Below are 16,030 nucleotides of genomic sequence, written 5' to 3'. Positions count from 1 at the left end.
ACCTGGGTGAACGTGCCCCAGAAACCACATCCAACCCGTGTGCCTGCAGGAGGCATGGCTGCATCAGGCCTGACCTTCCAGCATCCCTCCTTCAGCAAGCTCTGGGCAGACAGAGCAGGTCTGTCTGAGCCAGAACAGGAGGTAGATGTATTTCTAAATACTCCTTACTACTAATATAACTTTAAAAAAGTGGGATTTTTTTAAAGCCCAGAGCAAGCTAGGTCTGTTCAACCTGGTTAAGGGCTTATGAGAGCAGCTTGAACCTGTGTCCAGGAGAACATGCACCAAGGAGAACTGCAGTGGTACTGAGTACAAAGCTCAGGGCAGGTTACTGTGGGATGAGAAAAGTGGGACCTACACAAAGTTTCCCTTACGAGCACGCTATGCTGAAATCCGTGGCCTCCTGTCGTCCCCCCCTAAGCAGTGCCAGACCCCAGGGCCTGGCAGTTTCCCATTGGTGTCAGAGACCTCTTGAACCTGCCTGGGGTTTCCTGCACACTGCAGGTGCCCATCCTGTACCTGCACGGTGCAGGCAGTATAGAGACCCTGCAGCCCCCATCTCCGTCCTTGGGAGCCCCTGCCCCATGGTTGGCCCCATGCATGGCACGGCTGGGAAATGGGTCTGCCTAGGAGCCCAGCTTGGAGCAGCACGGATGGTGACAAAAAAAGCCAGAGAGTAATGGCTTCCCCAGGCTTGCTAGAGTCTGGCTAGACAGCTGCCAGGCAGAGAGGGACCTGGGGGTGCTGGGTGACTGCTGACTGAACGTGAGCCACCAGTGTGCCCAGGTGGCCAGGAAGGCCAATAGTGTCCTGGCTTGTACCAGAAATGGTGTGACCAGCAGGACCAGGGCAGTGACCATCCCCCTGTACTTGGCATTGTTGAGGTCACACCTCAAGTACTGTGTCCAGTTCTGGGCTCCTCACTACAAGCAGGACATCGAGGCCCTTGAGTGAGTGTAGAGAAGGGCAACCAGGCTGGGGAAGGGGCTAGAGGGCAAATCATATGAGGAGCAGCTCAGGGAGCTGCGGGTGTTCAGCCTGGAGAAGAGGAGCCTGAGGGGAGACCTTATCACCACCTACACCTACCTGAAGGGAGGTTGTAGAGAGGTGGGTGATGGTCTCTTCAGCCAGGTGAGAGGTGACAGGACAAGGGGAAATGGCACAAAGCTGCACCAGGGCAGGGTCAGATTAGATGTTAGGAAAAAATTCTTCACTGAAAGAGTTGTCAGGACGTGGAACAGGCTGCCCTGGGAGGGGGCTGAGTCACCATCCCTGGATGTATTTAAAAGATGGGTAGATCAGGTACTTAGAGATATGGCTTAATAGAGGACAGGTACGGTTGGACTCGATGGTCTTACAGGTCTTTTACACCCTCATCATTCTGTGATTCATTCTGTGATTCTGTAATGGACAAGAGCATCCACACCCCCCCAACCCCCAGCCTGTACCCACTGCCTTCTTCCCCGGTGGAGCAATGCAGCTATACACATCCCGCCTCCCTGGGGTACCGGTTGTTTGTGCCCATCCCCACTGTGCGCTGTAATTAAACCTGGCCAAGCCCCTGTGACCAAGGCAAGGTTCCACCTTGCTGCATTTCAAAATATAAACGCCCTTGAGCACGCAGATCACAGCAGCACAACGTGCCCTCTCTGCCTCATGGGGCTGTGCAAAACAGTCCCTGGGTTTTGATGCCATTTAGCCAAGGCCAATGCCCTGCCATATCAGCACACTCCCAGCACCCCGAGCACTGCCCTGGCCACCCCATCCATACCTGGACATGCAGGGATACACGAGCTGTCCCTCGGCTTCTGGGCCATGTGGAGTGGACCAGCAGGTCCCCCGCTTGCTGGAGGCTGCGATGGGAAGGGATGTGCAGGGGATTCACTGCGGCAGTGCCGTCCCCGGGCACGGCACTCCTGTGCTCACACCACCCTTTGAGCAGAGCCTGCACGAGCACCCACCTGCACCCGTGCACGTCACACAAGCTCTCACTAAAACCCAGCAACCAGAGAAAAAGCAGCGCCTCTGGAGCTGAATGCTCAGCTGAAAACACCACACAAGTGCTCTGCAGAGGAGAGCTGTGATTTAACAAGCTGGGTTGGAAGGGCAGAAACATCTCCATGCAGCCTCAGCCATAGCACCTTGGGATGACACCTTCCCATCTGCCTGGATCTCCTGGTTGTGCTTGCAGCAGCCCTGCAAAGACAGGGGAAGCAGAGGCTCCACACAGTGCTGAGAGCAAGGGGGCCAAACCCTCTGCTTTGATCTCCCAGGCAGCAAACCCCACCAGAATTTCCTGGGGAAACCTCCAGCTTGGATAAAAGCAAGTCTCCAAGGGCTGTTTGGCTTCAGTCCTTTTGGATCTTCCAGCCGCTCCAGCACTCGCCTGGGGATGTCCCTCTCATTAACCCGAGCTGAGCTGTGGGCCCGAGAGGTCAGGGGACCTGGGCTGTGCAAGAAAATGCAGGCAGAGCTTTGCACACCCCAGCCAGCCCCTGCTGAAGCTGCCAGTGATCAGCATTTGGCCAGGCCAGCAAAGAGAGTGTAGGTAAGGTCCAGGACAAAGTACCTGTCTTGCTCCAAGCAATGCTTTTGTGATGGACACTGTGGTTGGACCCCACAGCTCACGTACCAGCTGCCTGATAAGCACTGCAAAGGGCAGCCTTTGTCCTGCAGCAATCATGTCTCTGCTGAGCACCTCGGGAAGGGAGACAACAGTCAACAAGCCAAGGTGGGGAGACAATGGGGATTAGTGAGGGCTGATAAAGACCTCACACTGGCAGAGGTCCGGGTCACAGGGAGCATTGGCAGGTCCTGTTGGAGGTGATTACGAAGCTCAGCTCATCAGGCAGTGAGCAGCAAGCATCAGCCCCATCTGTGGCATTCAGGGCAGGGTGGATGTGCTGTGCCAGGCAGGGTGGATGTGCCAGGCAGGGTGGATGTGCCAGGGCGGCTCCCTTCAGGACACAGCCACCACGTGTCCACAGCACCTGCTGCTGAGCTGCCCCTGGCAGGACATCTGGAGATGGAACCAGTCCCAGTGCCACCAAACGTGTCTCAACACGTTCCCTGTTTAGGATAACAAACAGCACAGTGTCACCCCTGGGACAACAACAGCAGCTCACTCCGCTGCATTGGCACAAGTGTCTCACTGAGGATACTGTGGGCTCCTGGGGGACCCAAGGGACGCTTCAGAAGACACATCCATCCCACCAGCTCCTAATCCCACCACCATGACTGCATGCTCACTCTTCTCTCCTATATCCTTGGCTCTACATCCCAATAGGGTTGTCCCTGAGCTCGTGGAAAGAGATGAGAACAGAGGCCTCCATGGTACACACCAAGGAAGGATTGCCTGCAGGAGATGTCCCACTCTCCTGGCCCCTTCTTATTAAAGATGGTGCCCAGGACCCTGGCAGGAATCACCGACCTTGCTGGGGGCTGTGTCGATGAAGGAAGTGCCAAGGGGGGCATCTCCACGTGGGTGGGAGGAAGCTGCCGGTGACCAGGGGACTGAGGCAGCTCTCTGGCATCCATCGAGAGCTGCCTGCCAGGCTGGCACGCTGACGAGCAGCTCGCTGGCACAAGGGCTGGGTTTCGGCAAGGTGAGAGTTCAGTCCCAGTATCTGCTGTGGGAGGCAAACTGGGTGCTGCTCATGCGACCGGCTGGGTCATCCCCACAGCCAAGGGACCTCTGTTGACTTTGGGTCCCGCTGCAGTTGTCAGAGGGGTCCCCAAAAGGCCCACAGCATGGCAGGGCAGCTGCCAACGCACCCACCCCATGCAGAGCAGGGAGCCCCATCCCAGATTTCCCCATTGCCAAGCACCCTGCTACCCTGGCACACCTTCCCCTTGGAGACCTCACCTTGCAGGAGGTGTCTGGGCACAAGGATGGACCTCTTACCTTCAGGAGAAACTGCAGAGCTGGCACAGAAGAGCCCTAGATCCAAACACCGCACAACCTGGGGCATGAAAGGAGTGCAGGAGAGCCCAAGGCTGTGACCAGCACCATGGGGCACTGTAGCAGCAGGAACAGAGGTGGATGGCCAGCACCAGCACTAGCCCTGCTCTAAGAGGGACATCCCCAACAAGGGACACGCAGACTTGTCACCAATGCTCCAGCGAGTCTCCAGTAAACCCCCTGGGGACACTACCCACTGCCTGTAAAGAGAAATGCCTGAACTGCCCACTGCTCCCACCAATCCAACTCCTCCAACCTTCGGTCTGGTCTTCTGCTCCAGCCTATACATGAGGCAACACGCATGCTACGGCTTCCTTTCCCTAACTTCACTGGCCTCAGTCTTTGCTGCTGCTGGCAGCTAGCCCAGAGATGGGGCCATCCTCACAGCTGGCCCCCAACCCTTTCTGTTCCCCAAGACTCTGCTATCGCATGAACCCAAGTGCTCCCCCCAGCACATTCTGCTGCTCCCACCCAAGCAGCCCAGGCCCAGGAAACGACACATCCCCTTCCCAGACAAGAATGCTTGTCATGAGCTAGCTGGGCACCTCAGGAAGAAGAGTTTGAGTCAATCCAAGAGCTGCCCAAGGCCAAGCCATGACTTTCCAAAAGGTATCTGGAGAATTTGAAGCAGGGGGTGTGATGCAGCTCTCTGACCCCCCCGTAACCTGTGGCAGCTGCCTTCAGGCAGAGCATGGTTAGGTAGTGTGAGGACCTGCTCTGCTCACCAGCCGTGTCACCGCATTTTAAGGCCATTAACAAATCACCAGCACCCAGAGGCCACATGGCCTGTGGGCTCTGCAGGGCTGGCAGGCACAGAGCAGCACCCCTGCAGCCTTCATGCCCCTCTGCTTGGGAACAACTTATCAAAACCATCTCAGCAGGTCTGGATTTTGCTGGCTCACCAGGGATGAGCCACCATCTATCCAGATGACAAGGACATGAGATATTGCTTCCCAAAGAGGTGTAGGCCACAGTGATTCATAGAGCTACTTGGGAGGTGAACCTCGGGAGCGTGTGGGTTGTGGGTGAGCATGCCGAGGTCTCCAGCGCTGAACACAATGGCATCCAGCCTGCAATGCTCAGCCGGGGGTGGCATCGTGTGGCATCTCTCTTCTCACTCAGCACCCCTGCCAAAAAAGTTAATTACAGCATCGCAGCCTCTCCAAGCTCTGTTTTCACACAGGAACACTTACTGATAGGCTGTATAAAGGATTTACTACTCAGTCTGGGTCTTCTCACAAGCTGGTCCTGAACTCACCCACCAGTTCCCCTTTGAGGCTTCCCCTTTGGGCAATGCAATGCTGACCAGCCTCCCTGACCCTGCAGGCAGTGCTGGCTTTTTGGGCTGTCCCATTTCCTTGGCCATGTGGCACATGTCTGCCCTCAGCTTCCGACATCTCACCCTTCAGCAATTCAGCCTTACTCTCCCCTGAGGACCTGCAAAGGAATTGTTAACTTACTTGAATTGCACAGTAATTTTAGAGCCTGGCAGCACAGCTTTACAGTTCTTAAAGTCTCAGCTTTCCTGGTCCTGCTTCCCCAGGCCAACTGGAGGCAGCTGCTGCTCAGGTCTGACCTCAGCCCGCAAGGAGCGGTTACCAGCAGCCCCAGGGACGTGTGTAGGATCTTCATCCCTAGAGACATCCCTGAGCTGCCCACTCCAGCTGTGAGGCCAGCCCTGCTGTGAGCAGGAGGTGAAAGGTGTGAGAGTTGTGAAAGCTCCCTCCCAGCCAAAAACTTCCCAGAGCTCAGCAATTTTGCCCATTGTCAGCAAAACCCACTCAGATCCAAATTCCCCTTGGCTCTTCCCTTCCAGACATACCTGTCGTGCTCCTGCAACGCTTTGAGGGGTTTCTGCTCCCTGTTTCTCACCCAGCTCTTCAGAGCTACATCTCCCCTCTCCCCCCAGCTCCTCGCCGAGTGCTCTACACATCAGAGCTGCTGTCCAAAGGTTAACCCTGGGTGTTGTGACACAGGCTGCCTGTATCCCATCCACCCTTGTTTACAGAAGCACACACTGGGCCTTGTTGCTTCCTTCAATCCTGTTGTCTTCTCCTCCTGCAGAGGCAGGCAAAGGGTCACCCAGCCACAGGGATTTCAGCCCTGTCACACCAGCCCCAAGCTCTCTCCTCCCTTGGGCTGCAGCTCGCACCCATGCTCCTGTCATTGGTGCCCTGGATAGCCAGCTGAGGGGTAAGGCAGTGGGGGGGCTCGGTCTGTGTTTGGGGCAAGGCTGTGTGTGTTCACCCATGAAGAAGAGAAACGGGTGGCTGGGGATGAGGCACAAGGATTCCAGATTGGATCACACAGCCCAGTTGTGCAGGATGCCACAGGGCAACTGGGACGAGTTGTCACACTCCAGACCTGACCCAGAGCATCTCTGGAAAGCTCCATGTCCAAGCATCACAGACAGAAAGCTTCTGCCTTAGCACTGACTCACACCTGCTGCTACCGACTCTTCCCCTGCCCCATGCCTGGCATTTCCCAGAGCCCTGAGTCACCCCTGGCTCCACCACCCATCCCCCTGCCCTGGCCAGGACCCATTTTTATCACACAAAGTGCCCTGCAATGCCACGCACATGACCCACTCACCACGGCCTCAGCAGTGTCTCCACTGCCCAAGGAAGCCAGGACAAGGGGATGGGAGCGCATCAGGAAGAGGTAGACAGACACACCTGCCTGCCTGAGCTCCTTGGCCCTGTTGCTGTTTCTCCATCAGTGTGTTCATGCCTGATGTGCCTGCCAGCCAAAGGGGCTTAGCTGGGGGATTAGGCACCGTGCCTAAGCATCTGTGAGCCAAGAGCACGAGAGGAGCCATCCCTCCCTGCAGCCCAGCAGCTCCAGAGCATCAGCCAGCTCTGCTCACAGTCACCTGGGTGCTGGGGAGTCAAGCCAGGTGCCACAGTGCTCCTTGGGCTGGATTCAACCAGGCAAAGTTGGGGGGGGCAACAGACACTGAAGCCATCCCCTATCCTCTGGGCAGGCTCCATTTCAAGGCACCAGGTCCTACCTATGCTTTCAGGACAAAAGATGAAACTTGAGAGGTGGTTATAGCTCCCTCCCAGAGAACCCCATCCTTTGGACGCAAAGATGTCCAGCTTTTCACAGGGAGAAGGGGTGCAGAGATGAGGTTGATCACAGCCAAGTTGCCTTTCACAGAAGGGCATAGACAACGATGGCTGTGGTCACATCAGGCAGAAACCCCAACAGAGCAGTGGGGTCCTGTGACAAGCGCTGTAGCCCCTCCTACAGCTGAAGAGCAGTCTTCTGGAGACACTCAGCCTGACTGCAAACCTCCAGCTCCACACAGCACCAAACTCATGGGAAGCCACTAGCTTAATCCCATCTTTCCAGGTTGTCCCATCTCTCCAGGACTCAAGTTTGTGTTTTCTAGTCCTTCATGCAACTCTGAGCTTGAGTTGTCCAGAGGCCACCACATCCACATGCTGCAGCAGATCCCCCACAACTCCCCAGTCCCACACTTGCCCCCCTCCCAGGGTGTAACAGTGCAGCAGGCTGAGCTCAGGCACACCAGAACACAAACACAGGTTTCCTCTAACACTGAACCCCCTCTTTTCTGGGGCACAAAGCAGGAAAACACACCTGCATGCCCCTTTCAGGGGGGCAACCCCCTCTCCTCCAGAAATTAGGGCACACAGCAGGGAAACACTCATCTAAGACCAATCAAGGAGACATGCTTCATTACTCCATGGAACAAGGAACCACTATTGGGATTGAGTACACCAAGCTGAAGGGCCAGCTAGCCCCAACTCCATCCCCACAGAGAAGGAACATTGCTAGAAAGGGGGGGGTCCTAGCCCCAGGGGTTTCAGGATGCAGTTGAACAAAGCCACTGCACCCAGATCAGGTGGTAGGGGAGACTTCCCTGCATTGAAATAAGGGTCCCCACAGGCACACCCACCCATCTGCTTCAAACAGATGAAGCAGCTACAGCCATAGCAAGGGGATGCACCGCTGCTCAAGGGCCCATGTCTCATTCTGTACCCCCATCAGGCCAAAGCAGAGCCCATTTCTGTTCACAGTAGCACCAACAGCTCAGATATTCACAGGAGGGCTGAGCTGAGAGGTGCTGCCCAGCCCAAGTTTGAGCTGTTCCTACAACCGCCACCCCCACGACTGCAGCAACCCACTGGTTTGCAGAGATGCTCAAGACCAATGGAGGGTGGGAAGGAGGATAAAAATAAAAGCAAGATTGTTTAATTCCATATCTTTACAAGCCAACTCAAAGAGTCTCCACAGAGCCTGGATCCCTCAGATGCCAGCTCTGTGCTCCTGCAGTTTCCCCACACAGACCCCCCAGCAGGACGCACCACCAGCCTGAGCAGCAGCATCACACCCCCAGAGCCAAGGGAGCCTCTGCAGCAGAGCCCAGCCTCCCTCCTAACCTCAGCTGGCCCCTGCCAGGCCCCAGGGAAGCGCCTAGACACACTCTAATATGCCTTTACGAGGGAGCATTAAAATCCTTAATTACATGACATGTCAGGATGAGCAAGCAGCAGACACATCCGCATCTCCCAAGGGCCTAAGGCTGGGAAACAGCCTCTGACACTCCACAAGTGCTCACAAGACAGAAACCACACTGGAGTCTTCAGCAGTCACTCATGCCTTTCAGAGAAGCCAGCCCAAACAGCGGTTAGCAGCTCTCCTGCTGCAGGAGAGGAGGCACCTCAACACTGGTACACACAGGCTTATCGTGCCAGGCAATGGAAACAAACAGCCCTTCCAGGCCCCCACCCCAAGAACAGCCAGGTACTGGAGGAAAAACACCACCACAGCAAGGACAAGTCAGTTCCAAGTCATTTATTCATCACAGCATTTGAAGTACACCAGGTACTTGAAGCTCCCCAGCTAGACAACAGGGACAATACTCAGTAAATTGATATCAAGAGAGTTAAATAGATAAAACACCACAGGAACCTCTCACTCTTGCTACAAAAGGAGCAGACTAGCCCTGAGCCCAGGTTAACATTGACACCTTCAGTCCTTCCAGCCAGTTGTGGTCAGAACCTCTACAGCCCCAGTCCCAAGGGGCAGCAAGACATCAGCCCTCACAGTTAAGGCAAGGGGTGCACTTCTCAGGCCGGCTCTTCAAGCAGCTTGGGTCCAAAAGCTGTGTAGAGCCTGACTTCCAGTTAAGGTTCAACCTTGTTGAACACGTCTGGAAAGCTGGTTCCCAGCTTTGGTGTACAAACAAAGAGCAGCTCTTCCAAAGATGGGCCTTCAAGTATTGCAGGGTCAGCCACAGGTAACACAATTGAGCCATCCAGAAAGACTGGTAGAGCAAAGATGCAGGGCAGCACCCCAGGCTGTTGCCTTCCCTGCACTAAGCCAGACTTAAACCACATGTTTTCAGGCTGTTCCTGAACTGTGCACAGTTCAGTCATGCTTTTGCAAGACACTGCTTTGCAACTGTGTTAAGCCAGTCTCCACCTACTCTAGGTCTCCAGTTTTGTGTCAGAACAAATATCCCATACCAGAAAGACTAAGTATTTCTCTTCAGTTCTCACACTTCCATTTTCAGGAACTGTTCACCTTCTGTTGAGAAGGAAGATGGGGTCTGAGTGATGTGCCTGCAGAATAGCAGGCACCACAAGTAGCACCAGAATGAAGAAAGCCCACGTTACCACTACCAGGCTGTCATCCCACTGAGGCTGGCTTTACTTAATCTAGGAGGTCACTGTATCTCTCTAGAGTCTGCTGCTCCAGTTCCAACAGCTTTTGGTAAAATTTCTCAGCAGTTTCTTCATCCACATCAATCTGGAAGACAATAAGAACAGCACACTGTGAGACCATCACCTTGGTGGCAGCTAGCAGAGGTACTGAGGACAGCTCTGGAGATAGCAGGGTGAATCTCCAAAACTTCTATGTTCAGAAGCATCTATCACTAGGGCACAAGCCAGAACATATTTTGGAAAAGCATCATGACACTCTCACCCTACACTGACCACTGCTGCCATCACAGCTTTCCAGTCTCCAGTCTGAAGCTGGCAGCCAGGAATTACTCTAGGAAACCTCATGAACAACCCCACATCCCTCCTTGCTGCTCAGCCTTCAACATGCATCTTGTTCCACTACAGATGCAGGACACCCTTAGCACCAACACTTCCACGTGAGGCAGATGGCAGACCCCAGCCAAGGCCCAAGCAGTGGGAAGCTGCTGCTCCATTTACCTTCCTGGGCTCCACATAGCTCTTCCCCAGTCCAGAAGTGCAGCTGTGGTATTTGACAAGGGCATCCAGGGACTCTGGCTTCTGTTTGAAGAGCCACACCTAGGAGGAAGGGCACAAAGTGGACAAGTCTAACACATGCTATCCCAACCAAACCTGCAGTCTCAGGCCCAAGGAGCCTAAATATCCAGAGGAGTCTGAGCTGGCTCCTCTCAGCTGTGACCTACCAGCACCAACACCATGTTCACATCCCAGTGCTGAGCCACTAAAGAAGTTCAGGTGGCTGCACTGGCTCACTGCTGCTCAAGGCAGACTGTACCCTGCATCATCCACCTCCTTCCCCTGTGTGACCACAGCTACTGGCTGGCCACAGGGAGAGCAGCTCACTGATCCAGAGGGGATGAATTAGCAGCTGTCCCAAATTCATTTACTTTATGGGTGTCTGATTGAGGGCATAAGCATCACCTGATGGATCAGCCTTGGCCACAGCTGGTCTCACTGCTGCATGCTCCTCAGGGCTGAAATGCAGCACTCGCCCTCCAGCCTTGCTGAGAGGCTCTTTGCTCAAGCCACCAGACCTGGCAGTGTTACCCAGAAGGAAGGAACATGAAAAAAAACCCAAGTTGTGAACTACTTACATGAGCTTCTGCTCCATTATAGGGTGTCAGAGTGTAGGTTTTGGCAAAAAAACGGATCTGAGGAAAAAGAAGCACATGGCAGAGTCTCTGTATCTGCCCCGGGGTGGTTTTGGCTTTTTGGTAAGCCCTCTGCAGCTGAGCAACACCAGCTCACCTACCAGAAGTAGAAATGCTTCCCAAAGTTCACTACAGGCAACATTGCACAGTCAACTAAACTGTCCATCACCACAAGCTCTGGTCTCCAAAGGCACCCCAGGCACCCCACCTCGCTCCCCAAAGCAAGAGGCAACAGGCTACACACATGCCATGCCAGGCACCATGTCTCAAGTGGTTTCAAGAGCCCATCAGGCAGGAGGTGGAGAGCACCTGCCATGCTGCCAGGAGAGACATGATCCATTGGGATCCCCTTCAGGGACAGGACAAGAGTGAACCCAAGAAGCAGAAGCCCAGAGGAAGAAAGGCAAGGGAAGTTTTGGTGAAGAAGCAGGCTTTGCTTCCCAGAGGGATGGAATGAGAGGAGACACTGCCTTCTAGAGGGATGGAAAGAACACCAAAAGCCAGAGTCTCTTCTAGAAATGAACAGCATTTCAAAGCATGGAGGCTGAGTTTTGTCCTGAGCTCTGCTGGCACCAGAACAGTAGCATTTCACAAGCTGCAAACCTCCCTAGGGCAGCCTTGGCAAACCCTGCCAAACCCTGGTTCTTTCTACAGTGCTGCCCAGCACTAAGCCTCCAAACTCAGCTTGGAAATCAGGGTCCCAAGGTGCCAAAGGGGAGGTTTGCTCAGCCCAGCAGAAGGAAACACTGTAGGGCAGCATGGAGCCAGAAGCACGCTGCACATCACCTGCAGCCCTGCTGTGAGAAACTTTCCTGCTCCAACCCAAAATGAGCCCAGAGGTTCACTTACCAGCCACATGATGGGCATTAGCAGCTTCCACAGAAAAACTGGCAGGATTCTGTAGGTCATGTTAGACATAACGAGACCAGGACAAACAACACTGGAATAGAGACCCTGCAGAGAAGCAGCCAAGTCAGTGTGCAAACACACAACAGTTAAAGAATGGAGAGCACTCCTTCCCCTCCTAATACTTCCCAGCAAGAAAGGTAAGGTGAGCACAGAGACTCATTAACAGTAGATGCTCTCCTCTCTAAGGTCAGGAGAGGCAGAGACAGATTAGGTGCAGTGATTTGGAGAGATTAGTGTTAAATCTGGGCCTGCCACAAGCCCGTGAGAGAGGTGGTGTAGCCTCCTGCTGCCAGGCTGCATGCAGACTGCAACAAGGGCAGTCATCCCACAAGTCACAGCCCGCTCAGATCAAAGGCTACCTCACTTACAAGAGATAAGAGCTCAGCCTTCGAGGACTAAGCCATTTTCTCCTCTGGTATTTGAGTGCAATCACTATCACTGGGCAAGGGCTGGTGAGAAAGCCTGCTGTGTGACAAGGGCAGCGGGCTGCTCCTACAGCTCAGCTTGGCAAGACCTGTTCTTTTGTGTAAAGCAAGAGCTTGCAAAGCAGGGATTGCTCCTAAAAACTCCTGCTTTCAGCTAAAACCCAAGGGTGAGAACCCCAGAAGCAACCTCCCTGGCAGATTCTCCAGCTCCCACACCCACCACTTCAGCCTTGGCTGCGTTTGGTTCTTACGTGTGCATTAAGGAAGATATCAGATCGCTATGAATGAATGCAACTGGGTAACAACAATGCAATGATAATTATAAATAGTAGGAGCTCATTAGGTTTCTTCAAACATACAAACCCCGTCATCACCTGCTCATTAAATTTCCTGTTCAGAACCACGCTTGTCAGGTCAGTGGCATATTTGGAGGAACTGTATGATTCCTGCCCCTTGGCATGCTGATAGTCAGAGAGGCTGAAGGCAGACTCCCTGGCATTGCTGGAAGAGGTCCAGATGAGTCGTGAGGGCTTTTCGTTACCGCAAAGCAGAGACTCCAGTTGACGAACCTGCAAAAGAATTGTTAACTTACTTGAATTGCACAGTAATTTTAGAGCCTGGCAGCACAGCTTTACAGTTCTTAAAGTCTCAGCTTTCCTGGTCCAGCTTCCCCAGGCCAACTGGAGGCAGCTGCTGCTCAGGTCTGACTTCAGCCCGAGGCTCGCAAGGAGCGGTTACCAGCAGCCACCAGTCTGAGATGCTCAACTGAGCTGTATGGGAGAATTCAGTACAGCTGTGCCTTAGTACTCACCCTGGACAGGGAGAGCTCTGCATGGCTTACCTCTATCCAAGGGCTATCCACAGCAAGCACAAAGTTATAGTAACCCTTGCAACCACTATCACCATTTATTGGTACTTAAGCAAAGCCCAGCACCTTTGTCCTGTCATTGCTTATCTGTCAGGCTGCAGCCTGCATCAGCCTCCAAACCCATAAGGCAGAACTGATTCATTGGTACTGCCTGCACCCATCCCTACCCACAGCAACCACCAGGCCAAGGGCTCGACCTTCACACGCAGCCTCACCAGGATGAAGTGTCCAAAGAGGTTGGTAGCAAACACCTCCTGAAGTCCATCTCCGTTCAGCCTGTCTGTCTGGGTCATTACGCCTTCTGCAGTGGTCAGCATGTGGAGCAATTTCCTAGAAGCCAAGGACAGGAGTTAGAGGGGAACATCACCAGAGAGTGTCTAGCACTCCCCCCGCTTCAGTGTCAGAGTTATCCAGCATCTCACAGGCTCCAGACAGATTCCCTGGTCTCAGAAACAGCTGGAAGGAGTTTACAGAGGATGCAAGACCCTTTCTTTGCAAGTACCTCAGTACTGGTAGGAACAGAGAAGACCTGTCCCATCCTTCAAAGCACCATAGTAAGCTACCACTAAAAAAAACATATAGAAGCCTGTATCTGAACATCAGAGGGAAGAGTAAAAGTCAAGCTCCAGCATGGAACTAAGCCCTAGGGCCAAGCCTAAAGCAGCCTGGCACCTACACCCAACACTAGAGCCAGCACAAGACACTCTGCTTCCCAGCCCAGCATCCCCATGTCACCCACAGAAAGGTGCTTACAGAACAAGCCCCAGCTGCTAGTGCCAGGAACTACCACCACCCACAGCTAGCAACAGCTACAAAAGCCTCCAGCAGACCCAAAACAACAGTAAGGAGACCCAGCAAGAGCAGCCTTCATCTCCCCACAGCCCACCAGCGCCTTCCACAGCCCGTGCCAGGAAGCAGAGGCCTCGGGGGCAGCCCTGCCCCCCCCGCCCTGCACGCAGCCGGCCCCGCGCCGGGGGTCAGCAGCGGCGCTGGGTGCCCCGGAGCACCCCGGCCCCCCAGCCCACCCCACGCAAAGGCCGCGCGTCCCACGGGGACGTGCTCCACGTCACACCGGGGAAGCGGGATAAGGCCGTCAGCCTCGGGCTGTGACAGCGCTGCCTGCCAGCCCCGGACCGGCTCCCCCCCCCCCCCCCCCCCCCCCGCCCCCTACCCCAGCATCTCCTACCCGGTAAGGAGCCCGTGCCAGAGCGCCTTGAAGTTGACGTGCGGGTTGGGCATGATCCCGGCGTTGAGATAGAGAAAGTCGAGGCGCTGAAACCTGAGCGGGGAAGAGCACAGGGGTGAGGGGCGGCGGGCAGCCGGGGGTGGGTGGGTGGGGATGTTACCCGGCGGGAGGGGGGGGCAGATGCCCGGTACCTGCAGCGGAGCTCGCGGGCGGCGCGCAGGACGGACGCCAGGTTACCCAGGTCCACATCCACGGTGGAGACCTGGGCGGCGGGGTGGTCGGCCAGGATGAGGTTCCGCGTGTCCTCGCTCTTCTCGGCGCTGCGGCAGGCGATGCAGAGGTGGATGCGGCCATCCTCCTCCAGCAGCCGCCGGCACAGCGCAAGCCCCACGCCGCTGCAACGGAAAGGGGGGGGTCAAGGTACGGCGCCCGGTGGGCCGGGAAGGCCCGGCCCGAGGCGAACCCAACCCGCCCTGCCCCACTACCATGCCTCCCCCACCGCTCACCCGCTGGCACCGGTCACCAACACGACCCGCTCCATCTCACGCTCCGGCAGCAGCCGCCGCCGTTGCCCCCCCCCGCCATATAACCGGCGCGCGGCGCCCCCGCCCCGCCCCCGCCCCGCCGCCCCCGCCAATCGGCACGCGCCGAGGGGGCGGGGCCCGCGCCGCCGGTGGCGTGATGGTCGGCCGAGCGGAGGGGGCGGGGCGCGGCGGGGAACGCCCAACGGCAACGCCCCGGTGCGCGAAGCCACGCCCAGCCCACCCCCCCACCCCCCCGTGCCAGGCCCCGCCCCCACCCGCTCCGCCCAACGGGCCCGGGGCCCCGCTGCTCCGGCCCTCCCATCCGTGCCGTGCCCATCCCAGCCCATCCCAGCCCTCCCAGCCGTGCCGTGCGGGCCCGTTAGGCGCTGACGCCCATCCCGTGCCGCGGGGGGACGGTCTGCAGCCAAACAGAAACGGTCCCGGGTGGCCGCTTCCCGGTGCTGCTGTGGCAGAGGTCGGGCCGTGGGGGTCCCGCCGGTCCTGGCGAAGCCGGTGCCGCCGCTGGAGCCCACACACGTTCCCAGGCAGCGGGGCTGCCCCCCCCGGGCACACGCTGTGTGACCCAGGGCTGTGGGCAGCCCCGGCAGAGCCCCGGGGTTCGGGTTCCGGGGAGATGCGGTGCCCAGGATGTGGGCAGGGCAGGGCTGGGCTGGGAGAGGCCGTGATGCACTCTGAGCAGGGCGAGGGCATCCGAGAGCAGAGGCAGAGGGGAACTGTCCTGTCTCCGGCTCGGATGGAGTTCATTTCCTCACTAAAACCCGGGCAGGTACCGCTTGTGTGGCACTAACTCGCTGCCCTCGCCCCTGGCACCATGCTGCACCAGCTACATGTGCAGCAGCGATGACGCCTGGCCCGCCACAGCCTGCAGGACCACCCATGGGGAGAACACCCAACTGTCCCGCACAGCACAGCCCCTCTCTCTCTGCCCTCCCCTCTCCCTGACCCGCTGTCCTGCCTTGGTACCTGCCCGTGGGCACCTCCTGATGTAGATCATAGAATCATAGAATCATAGAATGGTCTGGGTTGGAAGAGACTCCAAGGATCACAGGGTTCCAACCCCCCTGCTACAGGCAGGGCCCCCAACCTCTAGGCATGATCTAGACAAGGTTGCCCAGGGCCCCATCCAGCCTGGCCTTGAACACTTCCAGGGATGGGGCATCCATTACTTCTCTGGGCAGCCTGTTCCAGCACCTCACCACTCTCTCTGTAAAGAACTTCCCCCTAATATCTAATCTAAACCTTTCTTCCTTTAG

The 16,030-nt window shown here is 56.2% G+C and overlaps 1 protein-coding gene across 1 annotated transcript; it reads right to left on the bottom strand.

Annotated features, from left to right (window-relative positions):
* Window positions 1–8,767: 8,767 nt before the first annotated feature.
* Window positions 8,768–14,792, bottom strand: HSD17B7 (hydroxysteroid 17-beta dehydrogenase 7). The gene is made up of 9 exons (XM_084265823.1): window positions 14,739–14,792; window positions 14,424–14,627; window positions 14,233–14,325; window positions 13,262–13,376; window positions 12,553–12,747; window positions 11,694–11,798; window positions 10,788–10,844; window positions 10,153–10,251; window positions 8,768–9,739 (listed from the first exon to the last, which is right to left on the bottom strand). Exons 1-9 carry the CDS (start codon window positions 14,771–14,773, stop codon window positions 9,644–9,646), a joined length of 999 nt encoding a protein of 332 aa, XP_084121949.1. The 5' UTR covers window positions 14,774–14,792; the 3' UTR covers window positions 8,768–9,643.
* Between the last annotated feature and the right edge of the window lie 1,238 nt (window positions 14,793–16,030).

This window comes from Gallinula chloropus, assembly GCF_964237585.1.
Source record: "Gallinula chloropus genome assembly, chromosome: 6".
In the NCBI taxonomy this organism is placed as follows: domain Eukaryota; kingdom Metazoa; phylum Chordata; class Aves; order Gruiformes; family Rallidae; genus Gallinula; species Gallinula chloropus.
Note: the sequence above shows the minus strand (reverse complement) of the source record. Positions and strands in the feature narration are given on the sequence as shown.